Raw genomic sequence first — 16,202 nt, 5'->3', positions numbered from 1 at the left:
TGTGTTTGTGTGTGTATGTGTGGGCCCCACAGTCCTACTCCCATATGGGCAGCAACACTATCAGACACTAGTTATTGGTAGTTGTATTGTTTGTGATGGTACAGACACACTGTCCATATAACACCCAGCATGTCTAAGCTCTCCTCGAACACCAGTTTGTCATTTCCCTGTGTGTGTGTGTGTTATCTCTGGCAGATGCTGAGGAAACGTCCCAACGGCTCCCTCCACCGGTCTGAAAGTCAGCAAGCTGTGAAATCCCCCCCTCTACTGGTGAGAACAGGAACTGCATGGGACTATGATCATAAAATTGGCATTTTGTTAGCTTGAAATCCGGAGCCTGATTTGTGCTAACGTTTCCACTCCTTGTACTCCGTGTCATACCAAACATTCATGCATGACAAGTAGTGGAACGATAGCTAAACAGACTGGAACCCAGGCTAACATTTGGCTGTTTGAATGGGAAGGATCTGGTGTTAGTTTTTAATGCACCGTATTGGTGGAACAAAATTCAAAATACATTTTGATCTTGTTCTGGTGTCATTCGGGCAGTTTAAAGTATTGATTGGGGACTTATTTGTGGAGGAATGTAACTGTTTTTCTGGGTGATTTGTGATGTTTTATTTGTGCTTCCCATGAGTGTGTTTTTATATTTTAATATAGAGATAGATACATAGATATGTATATCTATATAGATTACCATTTAATATACAGGACCAGTCAAAAGTTTGGACACACCTACTCATTCCAGGGTTTTTCTTCATTTTTACTATTTTCTACATTGTAGAATAATAGTGAAGACATCAAAACTATGAAATAACACATGAAATCATGTAGTAACTAAAAAAAGAGTTAAACAAATCAAAACATATTTTATATTTGAGATTCTTCAAATAGTCACCCTTTGCCTTGATGACAGCTTTGCACACTCTTGGTATTCTCTCAACCAGCTTCACCTGCAATGATTTTCCAACAGTCTTGAAGGAGTTCCCACATATGCTGAGCACTTGTTGGCTGCTTTTCCTTCACTCTGCGGTCCGACTCATCCCAAACCATCTCAATTTGGTTGAGGTCGGGGGATTGTGGAGGCCAGGTCATCTGATGCAGCACTCCATCACTCTCCTTCTTGGTAAAATAGCCCTTACACAGCCTGGAGGTGTGTTGGGTCATTGTCCTGTTGAAAATCAAATGATTGTCCCACTAAGCCCAAACCAGATAGGATGGCGTATCGCTGCAGAATGCTGTGGTAGCCATGCTGGTTAAGCGTGCCTTGAATTCTAAATAAGTCACCAGCAAAGCACCCCCACACCATAACACCACCTCCTCCATGCTTTACGGTGGGAAATACACATGCAGAGATCATCCGTTCACCCACACCGCGTCTCACAAAGACATGCCGGTTGGAACCAAAAATCTCAAATTTGGACTCCAGACCAAAGGACACATTTCCACCGGTCTAATGTCCATTGCTCGTGTTTCTTGGCCCAAGCAAGTGTCTTCTTCTAATTGGTGTCCTTTTGTAGTGGTTTCTTTGCAGCAATTCGACAATGAAGGCCTGTTTCACACAGTCTCCTCTGAACAGTTGATGTTGAGATGTGTCTGTGACTTGAACTCTGTGAAGCATTTATTTGGGCTGCAATTTCTGAGGCTGGTAACTCTAATGAACTTATCCTCTGCAGCAGAGGTAACTCTGGGTCTTCCATTCCTGTGGCGGTCCTCATGAGAGCCAGTTTCATCATAGCGCTTGATGGTTTTTGCGACTGCACTTGAAGAAACTTTCAAAGTTCTTGAAATGTTTCGTATTGACTGACCTTCATGTCTTAAAGTAATGATGGACTGTCATTTCTCTTTGCTTATTTGAGCTGTTCTTGCCATAATATGGACTTGGTCTTTTACCAAATAGGGCTATCTTCTGTATACCCCCCCTACCTTGTCACAACACAACTGATTGGCTCAAACGCATTAAGAGGGAAAGAAATTCCACAAATTAACTTTTAAGAAGGCACACCTGTTAATTGAAATGCATTCCAGGTGATTACCTCATAAAGCTGGTTGAGAGAATGCCAAGTGTGTGCAAAGCTGTCATCAAGGCAAAGGGTGGCTATTTGAAGAATCTGAAATATAAAATATATTTGTTTAACACTTTTTTGGTTACTACACGATTCCATATGTGTTATTTCATAGTTTTGATGTCTTCACTATTATTCTACAATGTAGAAAATAGTAAAAATTAAGAAAAACCCTTGAATGAGTAGGTGTGTGCAAACTTTTAACTGGTAGTGTATATATTAAAATGCAAAAACACAGTCATGGGAAGCACAAATAAAACATCACAAATAACCTCATATCCATACCCATAGATAGATAGATGGATAGATGGATAGATGGATAGATGGATAGATAGATAGATGGTAGTGCGTACGGCCCAGTACATCACTGGGGCCAAGCTTCCTGCTACCCAGGACCTCTATACCAGGCGATGTCAGAGGAAGGCCCAAGAAACTGTCACACGTTGACTCGGGTACCCCCTGTATATAGCCTCGTTATTGTTATTTTATTGTGTTACATTTTATTTTTTACTTTAGTTTATTCATTAAATATTTTTTCCTTTTCTTGAACTGCATTGTTGGTGAAGGGCTTGTAAGTAAGCATTTCACAGTAAGGTCTACACCTGTTGTCTTCGCCCCATTTGATTTAGATACATCTATAGATAGATAGATCTATATAGGTGTAGATAGTTTGGGTATAATGTGTATATTTATGTTGTGTATATGCAGGGTGCATTTGTAAAAGAGTCCTAGGTCTCAATAGGTCTTCCCTGTTAAAATGAAACAAGTTTTGACATGTTGGGACATTGTTTTTCCTTCTTGTCTTCTCTGCAGGACACCCCTGACCCAAACCAAGAACAGATTGTCAAACTCTCAGTGAGTAACGCTTCTGCTTTGATCTCCAAAAGCCTCAGGTTGAATGTTGAGTCCATAGAATTACATATAGAATCATCATTAACAGGGAATCAGAATCACCATTAACAGGGAATCAGAATCACCATTAACAGGGAATCAGAATCATCATTAACAGGGAATCAGAATCACCATTAACAGGGAATCAGAATCATCATTAACAGGGAATCAGAATCACCATTAACAGGAAATCATAATCAACATTAACAGGGAATCAGAATCACCATTAACAGGGAATCAGAATCACCATTAACAGGGAATCCGAATCATCATTAACAGGGAATCAGAATCACCATTAACAGGGAATCAGAATCACCATTAACAGGGAATCAGAATCACCATTAACAGGGAATCAGAATCAACATTAACAGGGAATCAGAATCACCATTAACAGGGAATCAGAATCACCATTAACAGGGAATCAGAATCACCATTAACAGGGAATCAGAATCATCATTAACAGGGAATCAGAATCATCATTAACAGGGAATCATAATCACCATTAACAGGGAATCAGAATCACCATTAACAGGGAATCAGAATCACCATTAACAGGGAATCAGAATCACCATTAACAGGGAATCAGAATCACCATTAACAGGGAATCAGAATCACCATTAACAGGGAATCAGAATCACCATTAACAGGGAATCAGAATCACCATTAACAGGGAATCAGAATCACCATTAACAGGGAATCAGAATCACCATTAACAGGGAATCAGAATCACCATTAACAGGGAATCAGAATCATCATTAACAGGGAATCAGAATCACCATTAACAGTGAGTCAGAGGATATCTATACAGTCTGCTTTAGGTGTCTAGGGGTCAATATGGAAATATAAAGTGTCTGTTGCTCCAACCCTGTTTCTAACCCTGTTTCTAACCCTGTCTCTCCATCTGCTCTTTATTTCTCTGGCTCTCTTTCTCTCCTCTCTCCCCCTTTCTCTCCTCTCTCTCTCCCCCCCTTTTTCTCCTCTGTCTCTCTCTCCCCCTTTCTCTCCTCTCTCCCCCTTTCTCTCCCTCTCTCTCTCCCCCTTTCTCTCCTCTGTCTCTCTCCCCCCTTTCTCTCCTCTCTGTCTCTCTCCCCTTCTCTCCTCTTCTCTCTCTCTCTCTCTCCCCCTTTCTCTTCTCTCTCTCTCCCCCTTTCTCTCCTCTCTGTCTCTCTCCCCCTTTCTCTCCTCTCTGTCTCTCTCCCCCTTTCTCTCCTCTCGGTCTCTCTCCCCCTTTCTCTTCTCTCGGTCTCTCTCCCCCTTTCTCTCCTCTGTCTCTCTCCCTTTCTCTCCCCCATCTCCCCCTTTCTCTCCCCCCTGTCTCTCTCTCTTCTCAGACCAAGCTGAGCTCTGTGTCACTCAGAGGGATCAGCGCCTCCAACTCGGCCAACGACGTCAGCGGCAACGATTTCCATGGCAACTATGCCTTTGAGGGGATCGGGGACGATGACCTGTAATATTTCCCCCCCCCCCCGCAAAGATTCCAAGCCGAGCTGAGCCAAGCAGAAAGGAGTTGGTTGTCTGATTCTGCCAGATTGTAGCCTGAGGGTCTGCTGCCCACCATGTGTTCTTGTTTCATCCTCTTCATAAAGTCTGCATCCCAAGTGGCCCTCTATTACATACAGTGCACTACTTTTGACCAGAGTCCTATGAGCCCTGGTGTAGTGCACTATATAGTGAATAGGGTGCCATTTGGGACACAGACAAAACAGCCATCTATCTCAGTGGTTCCCAACCTTTTTTTTTAAACCGTGGCACACCTTGATGGGAGATATAATTCTGCGGCACACCTAAAAATATCCCTGTTAATTTAGTTGGTGGTAATGACCTCCATCTCATCTGAAACATACTGCAAATCATCTATTTTCTGTGACAAACGTGTTTTATAGATTAAATAGGGATTATTTTGAACTACTTTCAAAGTTTTCATAGTTCCTCACTCATGATGGTTAATGTGTGTGTACCCTTTAAGAGAACCCACAAATATGCACTAGAATTTTTGTATTGATTTTTGTTCTGGTAAAAAAGGTATTTTTTATTTGTAAAGGTTTGGGCTACAGACTAGTGTTTCATATGCATTGTAAAGGTGCAACCACGGACGCAAAGCCATGCTCCGTAACAAATGAATGACTCTGGCTAAAGGCTAATCAGACTCGCCTGTACTAATGGTTCACAGACATCTAATTGTTTTTCACTGCCCGTCCTCTTGTTCAGCAATCCGTCAAAATCAACTTTTTTTTAAAAAAAATTCCCCTATCTTCTTAATAAATGTCAATAATATTTAGAAAAAATCTCAAACCGCAATCTAAGCTGAAAGTGGTTTAAACTAGGACTTTGCTACTGTCCTTTTTGAAGGTGTTACTATTAGCATAATTACCCATGAATGGACAATGGATGTGTTGCGCTTCTTGACCATATTCTATGCTATTTAGCAGCCTTTCATAGATTTACTTTCTTCTGTAAAAATTAGCACATTCCTTCATTCTACAAGGAGCCTTGTCTTCATCACAGTGGCATTCAAAGTGTATTTTAGTGTTTTACTTTTTATTCTGTCACATCAGAAATCCAAGGTACAAACCAGATAACTGATTTTGTAAAAAAAAAGGGTGTCAATTCTATCTCTTCAGATGGGTTCTCTTCCTTTTTGACAACCAAAACATATTACCAAGAGGAGACCGAAGCCAGGCAGGAAGGCTTTAACACAGTGATAATGAAAGCTGGTTAACCAATGAGCCGTGAGCTGTTTAGAAGGGTTGAAAATCAGTCGCGTTATTCAAACTGCAGTCATTTGGAGTTACTGCTTAGTGAAATTACTTATACACACAATGTAACTGTTCAGATGTGCCAAAAACGTATGTTTTTCAGGAACTTATTTTGAAGGGTATTTTTGTGTTATTGATCTCCCCTACTATTCACACCAGCGCTGTTGGAAGTGTGGTCATGCTTTTTTGCCTGTAAGACTATAATTTAACGCCTTAATTTTGCCCGTTGCCTCTAGTCCACCAAAATCCAGCGTTGGGTTGCCATTGGTCAACTCACCAACCACGTATCAGCCTTAGCTAATTGGAGCTCGCCAGATAGAATCTTGCAGAAGGAGACGTTGTTTGATTGGTCGGGTCGGTTCGGCTGAACTGCTTGCACTTCCTGAACCAATAATTTTGCACAGTATTATGCCGCGTTCACGTGCTAGTGGAAACTAGGAAACTCTGAAATGTCCGACTTTGCTAACTGGTTGTAGTTGTACACGTGCTGCGTTCAACCCGTTAGCAAGTCGGACATTTCAGAGTTCCGACTAGCACTTGAACGCGGCAGTACAGATGGACGACGGATATTTATTAAGTAATGTGGGGCACGAAAAACATAATGGTGTGAGTCCCAAAAGGCACCCTATTCCCTATATAGTGCACTACTTTAGACCAGAGAATGGCTATTCCCTATATAGTGCACTACTTTAGACCAGAGAATGGCACCCTATTCCCTATATAGTGCACTACTTTAGACCAGAGAATGGCACCCTATTCCCTATATAGTGCACTACTTTAGACCAGAGAATGGCACCCTATTCCCTATATAGTGCACTACTTTAGACCAGAGAATGGCACCCTATTCCCTATATAGTGCACTACTTTAGACCAGAGAATGGCACCCTATTCCCTATATAGTGCACTACTTTAGACCAGAGAATGGCACCCTATTCCCTATATAGTGCACTACTTTAGACCAGAGAATGGCACCCTATTCCCTATATAGTGCGCTACTTTAGACCAGAGAATGGCACCCTATTCCCTATATAGTGCACTACTTTAGACCAGAGGTTTGACCAGTGATATTCCCAATATATTGGGACGTAGCCATGGAATATTTCCAAGGGGGTTTTGAAATTGTCCATGATTTCTTAGTTCTCTTTCCCTTTTTTTGTTTCAACCAATTTAAGAGTTCTCATAAATGCCAAAATTATAGTTTACTAAAGCATTTTGCACAAAATAATCATAAAAAAAAAAAAAAAAAAAAATGGTATGAAGTCACTTTTTATATATGTACATGCAATTAAGAAAAAGCATTTTGAACATTTACTAATAATATCTGTATCATCAATAGTTTATTTCAGAGCCATATATGTAGAGTTGGGCCAACTATCATGTTTTATATTCTAATTCTAGACATTCAGTTTCATAGCATTATTTAAATATTCCCCATGTAACGTTAATGGGGATTCTAACATGTCATGTAAATGCATCATAATGCAGGAACCTCAATGGCCCAACTCTCTAAACACATGGCTCTGATTTTTATTGTAATCAAACGTAATCTAAGCTGTACAAAAGATTCAATAAATTACATTTATCATTGTTTACAGAAATTCAGTTAGTATGAAAAGTGTTTCCAAGTCCCACATCTGATTTGTGTTAATTATCTTATTTTGACAAACCACGTTTTTTGGGGTTTGTGGGACATTTGCTTAATTTCAATTTGTATTTGAAAATAAACATTGTGGCAATCATCTCCGAGAGGAGGATTGTGATGAAGGTGCATATTTGAAACAGAGTTTCTGTGATCTCTTGTCAGGACACAGATGGAAGTCTATAGGAAACATTTTCTTTATTTCCACCATTTTGTTAAAATGTCATTCCCATTTGAAAGCTTCAACATTACCTCCAGGCTTTTCCCTCTCGTTGACTTGTGGTAACAGGAGACTAGCTTGAATAGCCTACTAGTGAAAGTTGAGAGGAAGCTACAGGAATATCCAAAAACCCATATGGTCATTGAGCTACAGTGGGGGAAAAAAGTATTTAGTCAGCCACCAATTGTGCAAGTTCTCCCACTTAAAAAGATGAGAGAGGCCTGTAATTTTCATCATAGGTACACGTCAACTATGACTGACAAAATGAGAATTTTTTTTCCAGAAAATCACATTGTAGGATTTTTTATGAATTTATTTGCAAATTATGGTGGAAAATAAGTATTTGGTCAATAACCAAAGTTTCTCAATACTTTGTTATATACCCTTTGTTGGCAATGACACAGGTCAAACGTTTTCTGTAAGTCTTCACAAGGTTTTCACACACTGTTGCTGCTATTTTGGCCCATTCCTCCATGCAGATCTCCTCTAGAGCAGTGATGTTTTGGGGCTGTTGCTGGGCAACACGGACTTTCAACTCCCTCCAAAGATTTTCTATGGGGTTGAGATCTGGAGACTGGCTAGGCCACTCCAGGACCTTGAAATGCTTCTTACGAAGCCACTCCTTCGCTGCCCGGGCGGTGTGTTTGGGGTCATGCTGAAAGACCCAGCCACGTTTCATATTCAATGCCCTTGCTGATGGAAGGAGGTTTTCACTCAAAATTCATTCTTTCCTTTACACGGATCAGTCGTCCTGGTCCCTTTGCAGAAAGACAGCCCCAAAGCATGATGTTTCCACCCCCTTGCTTCACAGTAGGTATGGTGTTCTTTGGATGCAACTCAGCATTATTTGTCCTCCAAACACGACGAGTTGAGTTTTTACCAAAAAGTTATATTTTGGTTTCATCTGACCATATGACATTCTCCCAATCCTTTTCTGGATCATCCAAATGCACTCTAGCAAACTTCAGACGGGCCTGGACATGTACTGGCTTAAGCAGAGGGACACGTCTGGCACTGCAGGATTTGAGTCCCTGGCGGCGTAGTGTGTTACTGATGGTAGGCTTTGTTACTTTGGTCCCAGCTCTCTGCAGGTCATTCACTAGGTCCCCCCGTGTGGTTCTGGGATTTTTGCTCACCGTTCTTGTGATCATTTTGACCCCACGGGGTGAGACCTTGCGTGGAGCCCCAGATCGAGGGAGATTATCAGTGGTCTTGTATGTCTTCCATTTCCTAATAATTGCTCCCACTGTTGATTTCTTCAAACCAAGCTGCTTACCTATTGCAGATTCAGTCTTCCCAGCCTGGTGCAGGTCTACAATTTTGTTTCTGGTGTCCTTTGACAGCTCTTTGGTCTTGGCCATAGTGGAGTTTGGAGTGTGACTGTTTGAGGTTGTGGACAGGTGTCTTTTATACTGATAACAAGTTCAAACAGGTGCCATTAATACAGGTAACGAGTGGAGGACAGAGGAGCCTCTTAAAGAAGAAGTTACAGGTCTGTGAGAGCAAGAAATCTTGCTTGTTTGTAGGTGACCAAATACTTATTTTCCACCATAATTTGCAAATAAATAAATTAAAAATCCTACAATGTGATTTTCTGGATTATCTTTCTCATTTTGTCTGTCATAGTTGACGTGTACCTATGATGAAAATTACAGGCCTCTCATCTTTTTAAGTGGGAGAACTTGCACAATTGGTGGCTGACTAAATACTATTTTTCCCCCACTGTATACAGCACACACATCAGGGAGCACCAGGCTAAGAGGAGGAGGATGAATTCATGGGATCTCAACCTGCTGTTAAGATCAAAATGTACCACAATGTCAAGTAAAATGAATGCAAACCTATTGACTGTGCTCTTATTGGTCAGCTAGAATGGATGGATGTTCTGCGTAAAGAATGATGTTCGGTTGTTTACCCAAACGGGCACCCTACAGTGTTCCCTATATAGTGCACTACTTTTGACCAGAGTCCTATGGGGCCTGGTGAAAAGTAGTGCACTAGATGTGGGGATAGTGTGCCATTTGGAACGCAAATATTTAAATGTTTCTCTCTTCAATGTTCTGTCACAGAGGCTAAGATACTCTGGATCTGCATCCCAAATGGCACCCTATTCCCTATATAGTGCACTACTTTAGGCCAGAGAATGGCACCCTATTCCCTATATAGTGCACTACTTTAGACCAGAGAATGGCACCCTATTCCCTATATAGTGCACTACTTTAGACCAGAGAATGGCACCCTATTCCCTATATAGTGCACTACTTTAGACCAGAGAATGGCACCCTATTCCCTATATAGTGCACTACTTTCGACCAGAGCCCCGATTTTTATATACCATTCAGTATCTTGAGTATGCCAATATGAAGCCTGTCAGGTGAGTCTGTTTTCGGGCGCTGTATTATACTGTTAAAGAACAAATCAATTGGATAAGCGAAGTCCTGGAGTTGAATAAATGTATAGTTGCCAAATAACAACAGTTCTCAGTTGGTTTGTGTTATTAGGCTAGAACGTTGGGGACTCGGTTAAACTTGACCCTGTCGTGGGCAATTACTGACACGGCAAGGATTGCGTTCATGTTAAACGCTGCCGACGTTTACTCGAGCATAAATGACTTATGAAAAGTCCAAGTACAATGAGCTTGTCGACAGTGGGGCCTTTTGAATCCACGGCTAGTTCTGACTTAAACAATGATGCCCTCCTGTGTCAGTAATGGGGAAACGTCTCTGGTTATTTCAGTCAAAAAGGACCAATCAGCATAAAGACAAACTTTACGTAAAGTAAAAAAAGCAGTCTAATCTCACACTGAGTGAACAAAGTCCATGTGTTTATTTCAAAATACTTAAGGCAATTATGAAAGCACTGCATAAGAAGTATTGTTACACTCGGGGACTGTATGTAGGTAGAGCTTAACATGGCCTTAATAAAAAGAAAGATTAACCCATTTTGACTTGTTTTTTTTGTTGCCTCTCCGAGCGATGTTCTATCGATTCCCGGAGCCATTTCATGTTTGATGCAAAACTTGTCATACCAGCTGTATTTCTGTAGTTTGAATAACTCCCAATATAAAACATAAACCGACCACAGGAATCGATAGAACGTCGCTCAGAGATGAACAATAACATTCAAAATGAGTGACTCTTTCCTTTTTAAGCGCTGCACACGTCTTAACATTTACACACAAAAAGACATGTCTCCCATTCTAAAACACAACAAAACCAAATGGCTGTAATTCTGCCAGGATTATTTGGAATTTCATTTTACTGCCTGAATTGAAAAAGGACCAGAACAGTTTCTATTGGACAAATTCAGGTAGGTCCCTCCCCGTTTTCATTTGCAACAATCGGCGGAATGAATACACCCATCTTCTACCTACACAGAATATTTCTCTACACTAGACATGACGCTTCAGGCTAGGGCTAATCAATGCATTTCAAACGATGTTCCATCATTTATTTTAAACCTGAAAATAATGTAACTGCATATAGTAGTAGTAGTAGTAGTAGTAGTAGTAGTAGTAGTAGTAGTAGTAGTAGTAGTAGTAGTAATAATTCACTTGATAAGATTTGTAAAGTTCATGGTCCTTGTATATTTGTCCCATATAAACAAGCTTAACGTCACATTCTTCAAGATAGGAAAAAACGAAAAAGTTCTATATGTATATATATAATAAAAAAATATGCCCTTCTAATGAGGAAATACAATCACACAAAAAAAATATAAAACGCTATACATTTAGTTGACACTTCTCAGATCATGCTTAAAACTTCACGTGTCGTCTTGGGTTCCATCCCAAATGTCACCCTTTTCCCCTTTATAGTGCACTACTTTAACCAGGGCCTCTTGGGGAACAGGCACTACTTTAACCAGGGCCCCTTGGGGAACAGGGACTACTTTAACCAGGGCCCCTTGGGGAACAGGGTGCCATTAGGGAAGCATCCTTACTTCAAGTAAAAACAGACATGAGGACGTAACAATGGGCTAACTTCACAGTTCATATGAACACAGCGAGCGTTTCCACAGCAACACATTTTGACACTACACTAGCCTGGTCCCAGATCTGTTTGTGCTGTCTTGGCAGCAGTTGGTTAGCAAGAAAGCACAAACCGATCTGGGATCAGGCTAAGTCCACAAACACTCCTTCAGAAGGGCATTTCTTAACAGGGCCAGGTTCACTAGCCAAACGGGGCCAGGTTCACTAGCCAAACAGGGCCAGGTTCACTAGCCAAACGGGGCCAGGTTCACTAGCCAAACGGGGCCAGGTTCACTAGCCAAACGGGGCCAGGTTCACTAGCCAAACGGGGCCAGGTTCACTAGCCAAACGGGGCCAGGTTCACTAGCCAAACGGGGCCAGGTTCACTAGCCAAACGGGGCCAGGTTCACTAGCCAAACGGGGCCAGGTTCACTAGCCAAACGGGGCCAGGTTCACTAGCCAAACGGGGCCAGGTTCACTAGCCAAACAGGGCCAGGTTCAGTAGCCAAACAGGGCCAGGTTCAGTAGCCAAACAGGGCCAGGTTCACTAGCCAAACAGGGCCAGGTTCACTAGCCAAACAGGGCCAGGTTCACTAGCCAAACGGGGCCAGGTTCACTAGCCAAATAGGGCCAGGTTCACTAGCCAAACAGGGCCAGGTTCACTAGCCAAACAGGGCCAGGTTCAGTAGCCAAACGTTGCAGATAGAAATTCCATGAAGAGAGGCATGTTTGTTCTACGTACATTTCTATCCGAAGGTTCCAAGACGTGTCCTGCTGAACGCGCCCCAAGGAATAACAGTAGGAGGGATATTGGGATAGACATGGGGGTTGAGGAGGGTTATTATGGGGATAGACATGGGGGTTGAGGAGGGTTATTATGGGGATAGACATGGGGGTTGAGGAGGGTTATTATGGGGATAGACATGGGGGTTGAGGAGGGTTATTATGGGGGGTTGAGGAGGATTATTATGGGGATAGATAGGGGGGTTGAGGAGGGTTATTATTGGGATATATAGGGGGGTTGAGGAGGGTTATTATGGGGATAGACATGGGGGTTGAGGAGGGTTATTATGGGGGTTGAAGAGGGTTATTATGGGGGTTGAGGAGGGTTATTATGGGGATAGACATGGGGGTTGAGGAGGGTTATTATGGGGATAGACATGGGGGTTGAGGAGGGTTATTATGGGGGTTGAGGAGGGTTATTATGGGGATAGATAGGGGGGTTGAGGAGGGTTATTATGGGGATAGATAGGGGGGTTGCGGAGGAGAGAAGATGGAAGCATAGAGGAGTTGGAATAGTAGACTGGTAAGTAGAGACTATAGAGGGGTTGGAATAGTAGACTGGTAAGTAGAGACTATAGAGGGGTTGGAATAGTAGACTGGTAAGCAGAGACTATAGAGGGGTTGTAAGGCATAATGTAAAATGAAGTTAGGATATGTAGGCCACTGTTGGGGGGGACAGCATATGGTGGAGAATGCAGGTAGTATTTTGGGGGGAACGTTAAAGTAGAACCCTCATCCCAGTCCATTCGCCTGGCAACACAGCTGCAACCAGAGGCTCGGTATAGCTTCCTTCACCCTCCTTACTTTCTGTCCAAAGGCATCAAAACATTCCAATAATAATCACCATGTTCTACAATTGTGCATGATTCTACATAGCAGCTGCAGGAAAAAAAAAACATTGACAAAAACAATTACAATACAAAAAAAAATCTAGATTTTGCTGGTAGCTGTTATTTTCCAATCTCATGTTCTGTGGTACAGCTCTGTTCCTCTCCTATCTGGACATGTACTGCATCATCACCTCTCCTCCTTTCCTCTGCGGCTGTCCCACCACCCTCTCTTCTTCCTCCTCCTCCTCCTCCTCTTCCTCCTCACCCCCCTCTTCCTTGTGGGCGCCCGCCATCTGAACTTTGACCCATCCGTCGGTGGCGAGGCCATGTTTCTTCTGGTGGCGTTTGTAGTTGTCCCAGTGTCCCGTGGTGTAGCCACACTCCTGGCATTTGTAGGGCTTCTCGCCCGTGTGTCTCAGCATGTGTCTCTTCAGGTTCATGCTCTGGTTACAGCTGTAGCTGCACACCTCGCACTGGAACGGCTTGGCGCCCGAGTGGACCCGCTGGTGCCGTTTTAAGTTAGCCAGGTTGCCACAGGCGTAGTCACACAGGTGGCACTTGTAGGGCTTCTCGCCCGTGTGGACTCTGTGGTGGCGTTTCAGGTTGTCGAAGTGGGCGGAGGCGTAGTCGCACTGAGGGCACTTGTAGGGCTTCTCGCCGCTGTGTGTCTTCATGTGTCGCGCCAGGTGGTTGGGGTAGTGGGTGAGGAAGGGACAGGCGCTGCAGGTGTAGACCTTGTCCCCGCGCTCCCCGGGGCTGTTGGGCCCGGATGAGTTCTTGGTCAGCATGTCCAGGGTGCACTTGGCACAGATCTGGGCGGTGGAACCGTCCTCGTCCTCCAGGGGGATACCACAGAGACGACAGGTGAAGGGGAAGAGGAGAGGAGGGAGAGAGTCCTCTGACTTCACTCCCACCACAGGCCCAGACTTAGTCCCAGCTCCGACCCTAGCCCCAAGTCCAGGCCCGCAGCCAGGGGCCTCAAGTCTTGGGGGCTGGTGGTCAGGGAGCTGTTGCTCCAGTGGTCTGCTTGGTCGGCTGTAGCGTGGCAGGTAGTCTCTATTGTGGAGGTTTAGATCAGGCCTCACAGCTTCTGAAATCAGAGCAGAGGTGGGCAAAATTAGTCAATTCAGTTGAAAAAAAGCTGTTATCGCACACACAGAGCATTCGGAAAGTATTCAGACACTTTTACTTTTTCCACTTTGTTACGTTACAGCCTTATTCTAAAATTATGTAAAGAAAAAAATAATAATATATATATATTCAATCTACACACAATACCCCATAATGACGAAGCGAAAACAGGTTTAGACATTTTTGCACATTTAAAAATAAAAAACATACCTTATTTACATAAGTATTCAGACCCTTTGCTATGAGACACGAAATTGAGCTCATGTGCATCCTGTTTCCATTGATCATCCTTGAGATGTTTCCACAACTTGGAGTACACCTGTGGTAAATTCAATTGATTGGACATGATTTGGAAAGGCACACACCTGTCTATATAAGGTCCCACAGTTGACAGTGCATGTCAGAGCAAAAAACAAGCCCTGAGGTTGAAGGAATTGGCCGTAGAGCTCCGAGACAGCATTGTGTCGAGGCACAGATCTGGGGAAGGTTACCAAAACATATCTGCAGCATTGAAGGTCCCCAAGAACAGTGGCCTCCATCTTTCTTAAATGGAAGAAGTTTGGAACCACCAAGAATCTTCCTAGAGCTGGCCGCCCGGCCAAACTGAGAAATCGGGGAGAAGGCCTTGGTCAGGGAGGTTACCAAGAACCCGATGGTCACTCTGACAGAGCTCCAGAGTTCCTCTGTGGAGATGGGAGAAACTTCCAGAAGGACAACCATCTCTGCAGCACTCCACCAATCAGGCCTTTATGGTAGAGTGGCCAGACGGAAGCCACTCCTCAGTAAAAGGAACATGACAGCCCGCTTGGAGTTTGCCAAAAGGCACCTAAAGGACTCTCAGACCATGAGAAACAAGATTCTCTGGTCTGATGAAACCAAGATTGAACTATTTTGCCTGAATGCCAAGCATCACGTCTGGAGAAAACCTGGCACCATCCCTACGGTGAAGCATTGTGCTGGCAGCATCATGCTGTGGGGATATTTTTCAGCGGCATGGACTGGGAGACTAGTCAGGATTGAGGGAAAGATGAACAGAGCAAAGTACAGAGAGATCCCTGCTCCAGAGCACTCAGGAGTGGCTTTGGGACAAGTCTCTGAATGTCTTTGTGTGCCCCAGCCAGAGCCGACGCTCCCCATCCAACCTGACAGAGCTTGAGAGGTTCTGCAGAGAAGAATGGGAGAAACTCCCCAAATACAGGTGTGCCAAGCTTGTAGCGTCATACCCAAGAAGACTCTAGGCTGTAATCGCTGCCAAAGGTGCTTCAACAAAGTACTGAGTAAAGGGTCTGAATACTTATGTAAATGTTATATCTGTTTTTTTGATTTTTAATACATTTGCAAAAATTTCTAAAAACCTGTTTTTGCTTTTTTATTATGGGGTATTGTGTGTAGATTGATGAGGGAAAACATCTTTAAAGTTCCAAATGGTCTTTAAGAACTGATACAGGCCTAAATCTTTAATTCACATTTTCCCCATGTTTCATGAGCTGGAAACAAAAAATCCCTGAAATGTTCCATATGCACAAAAAGCTTATTTCTCTCAAATTTTGTGCACAAAGTTGTTTACATCCCTGTTAGTGAGCATTTCTCCTTTGCCAAGATAATCCATCCACCTGACAGGTGCGGCATATCAAGAAGCTGATTAAACAACTGAAGAATTTCTGCACAAACTGTCAGAAACCGTCTCAGGGAAGCTCATCTGTGTGCTCGTCGTCCTCACCAGGGTCTTGACCTGACTGCAGTTCGGCGTCGTAACCGACTTCAGTGGGCAAAGGCTCACCTTCCATGGCCACTGGCACGTTGGAGAAGTGTGCTCTTCATGGATGAATCCCGGTTTTAACTGTACCGGGCAAATGGCAGACAGCGTGTATGGCGTCGTGGGGGTGAGCAGTTTGCTGATGTGAACAGAGTGCCCC

At 43.2% G+C, this 16,202-nt stretch overlaps 2 protein-coding genes across 4 annotated transcripts in view; one reads left to right on the top strand and one right to left on the bottom strand.

Annotated features, from left to right (window-relative positions):
- Positions 1-6: 6 nt before the first annotated feature.
- Positions 7-4,865, top strand: LOC123485138 (sorting nexin-17-like). Its single transcript, XM_045216026.1, has 3 exons — positions 7-270; positions 2,880-2,921; positions 4,289-4,865. Exons 1-3 carry the CDS (start codon positions 130-132, stop codon positions 4,406-4,408), a joined length of 303 nt encoding a protein of 100 aa, XP_045071961.1. The 5' UTR covers positions 7-129; the 3' UTR covers positions 4,409-4,865.
- A 5,509-nt stretch (positions 4,866-10,374) lies between these two features.
- LOC121559228 (zinc finger protein 513-like) overlaps positions 10,375-16,202 on the bottom strand; it is a 55,094-nt gene continuing 49,266 nt past the window's right edge. For all 3 annotated transcript variants that reach the window (XM_045216027.1, XM_041872512.2, XM_041872514.2), the window contains one exon: positions 10,375-14,245. In XM_045216027.1, coding sequence (XP_045071962.1) covers positions 13,320-14,245 — 926 coding nt within the window. In that variant the 3' untranslated portion in view covers positions 10,375-13,319. The remainder of the gene's footprint in view (positions 14,246-16,202) is intronic.

The sequence above is a fragment of the Coregonus clupeaformis genome, unplaced genomic scaffold, assembly GCF_020615455.1.
Source record: "Coregonus clupeaformis isolate EN_2021a unplaced genomic scaffold, ASM2061545v1 scaf0580, whole genome shotgun sequence".
Classification (NCBI taxonomy): Eukaryota; Metazoa; Chordata; class Actinopteri; order Salmoniformes; family Salmonidae; genus Coregonus; species Coregonus clupeaformis.
The sequence above is the reverse complement of the archived record's forward strand: the minus strand, read 5'-3'. Positions and strand labels throughout refer to the sequence as shown.

Coding starts and splice junctions, on each gene's coding strand:
- LOC123485138 (XM_045216026.1), top strand. CDS start 130: ATGTCTAAGCTCTCCTCGAACACCAGTTTGTCATTTCCCTGTGTGTGT. Junction 271..2,879: donor TGAAATCCCCCCCTCTACTG/GTGAGAACAGGA, acceptor TCTTCTCTGCAG/GACACCCCTGACCCAAACCA. Junction 2,922..4,288: donor AACAGATTGTCAAACTCTCA/GTGAGTAACGCT, acceptor CTCTCTTCTCAG/ACCAAGCTGAGCTCTGTGTC.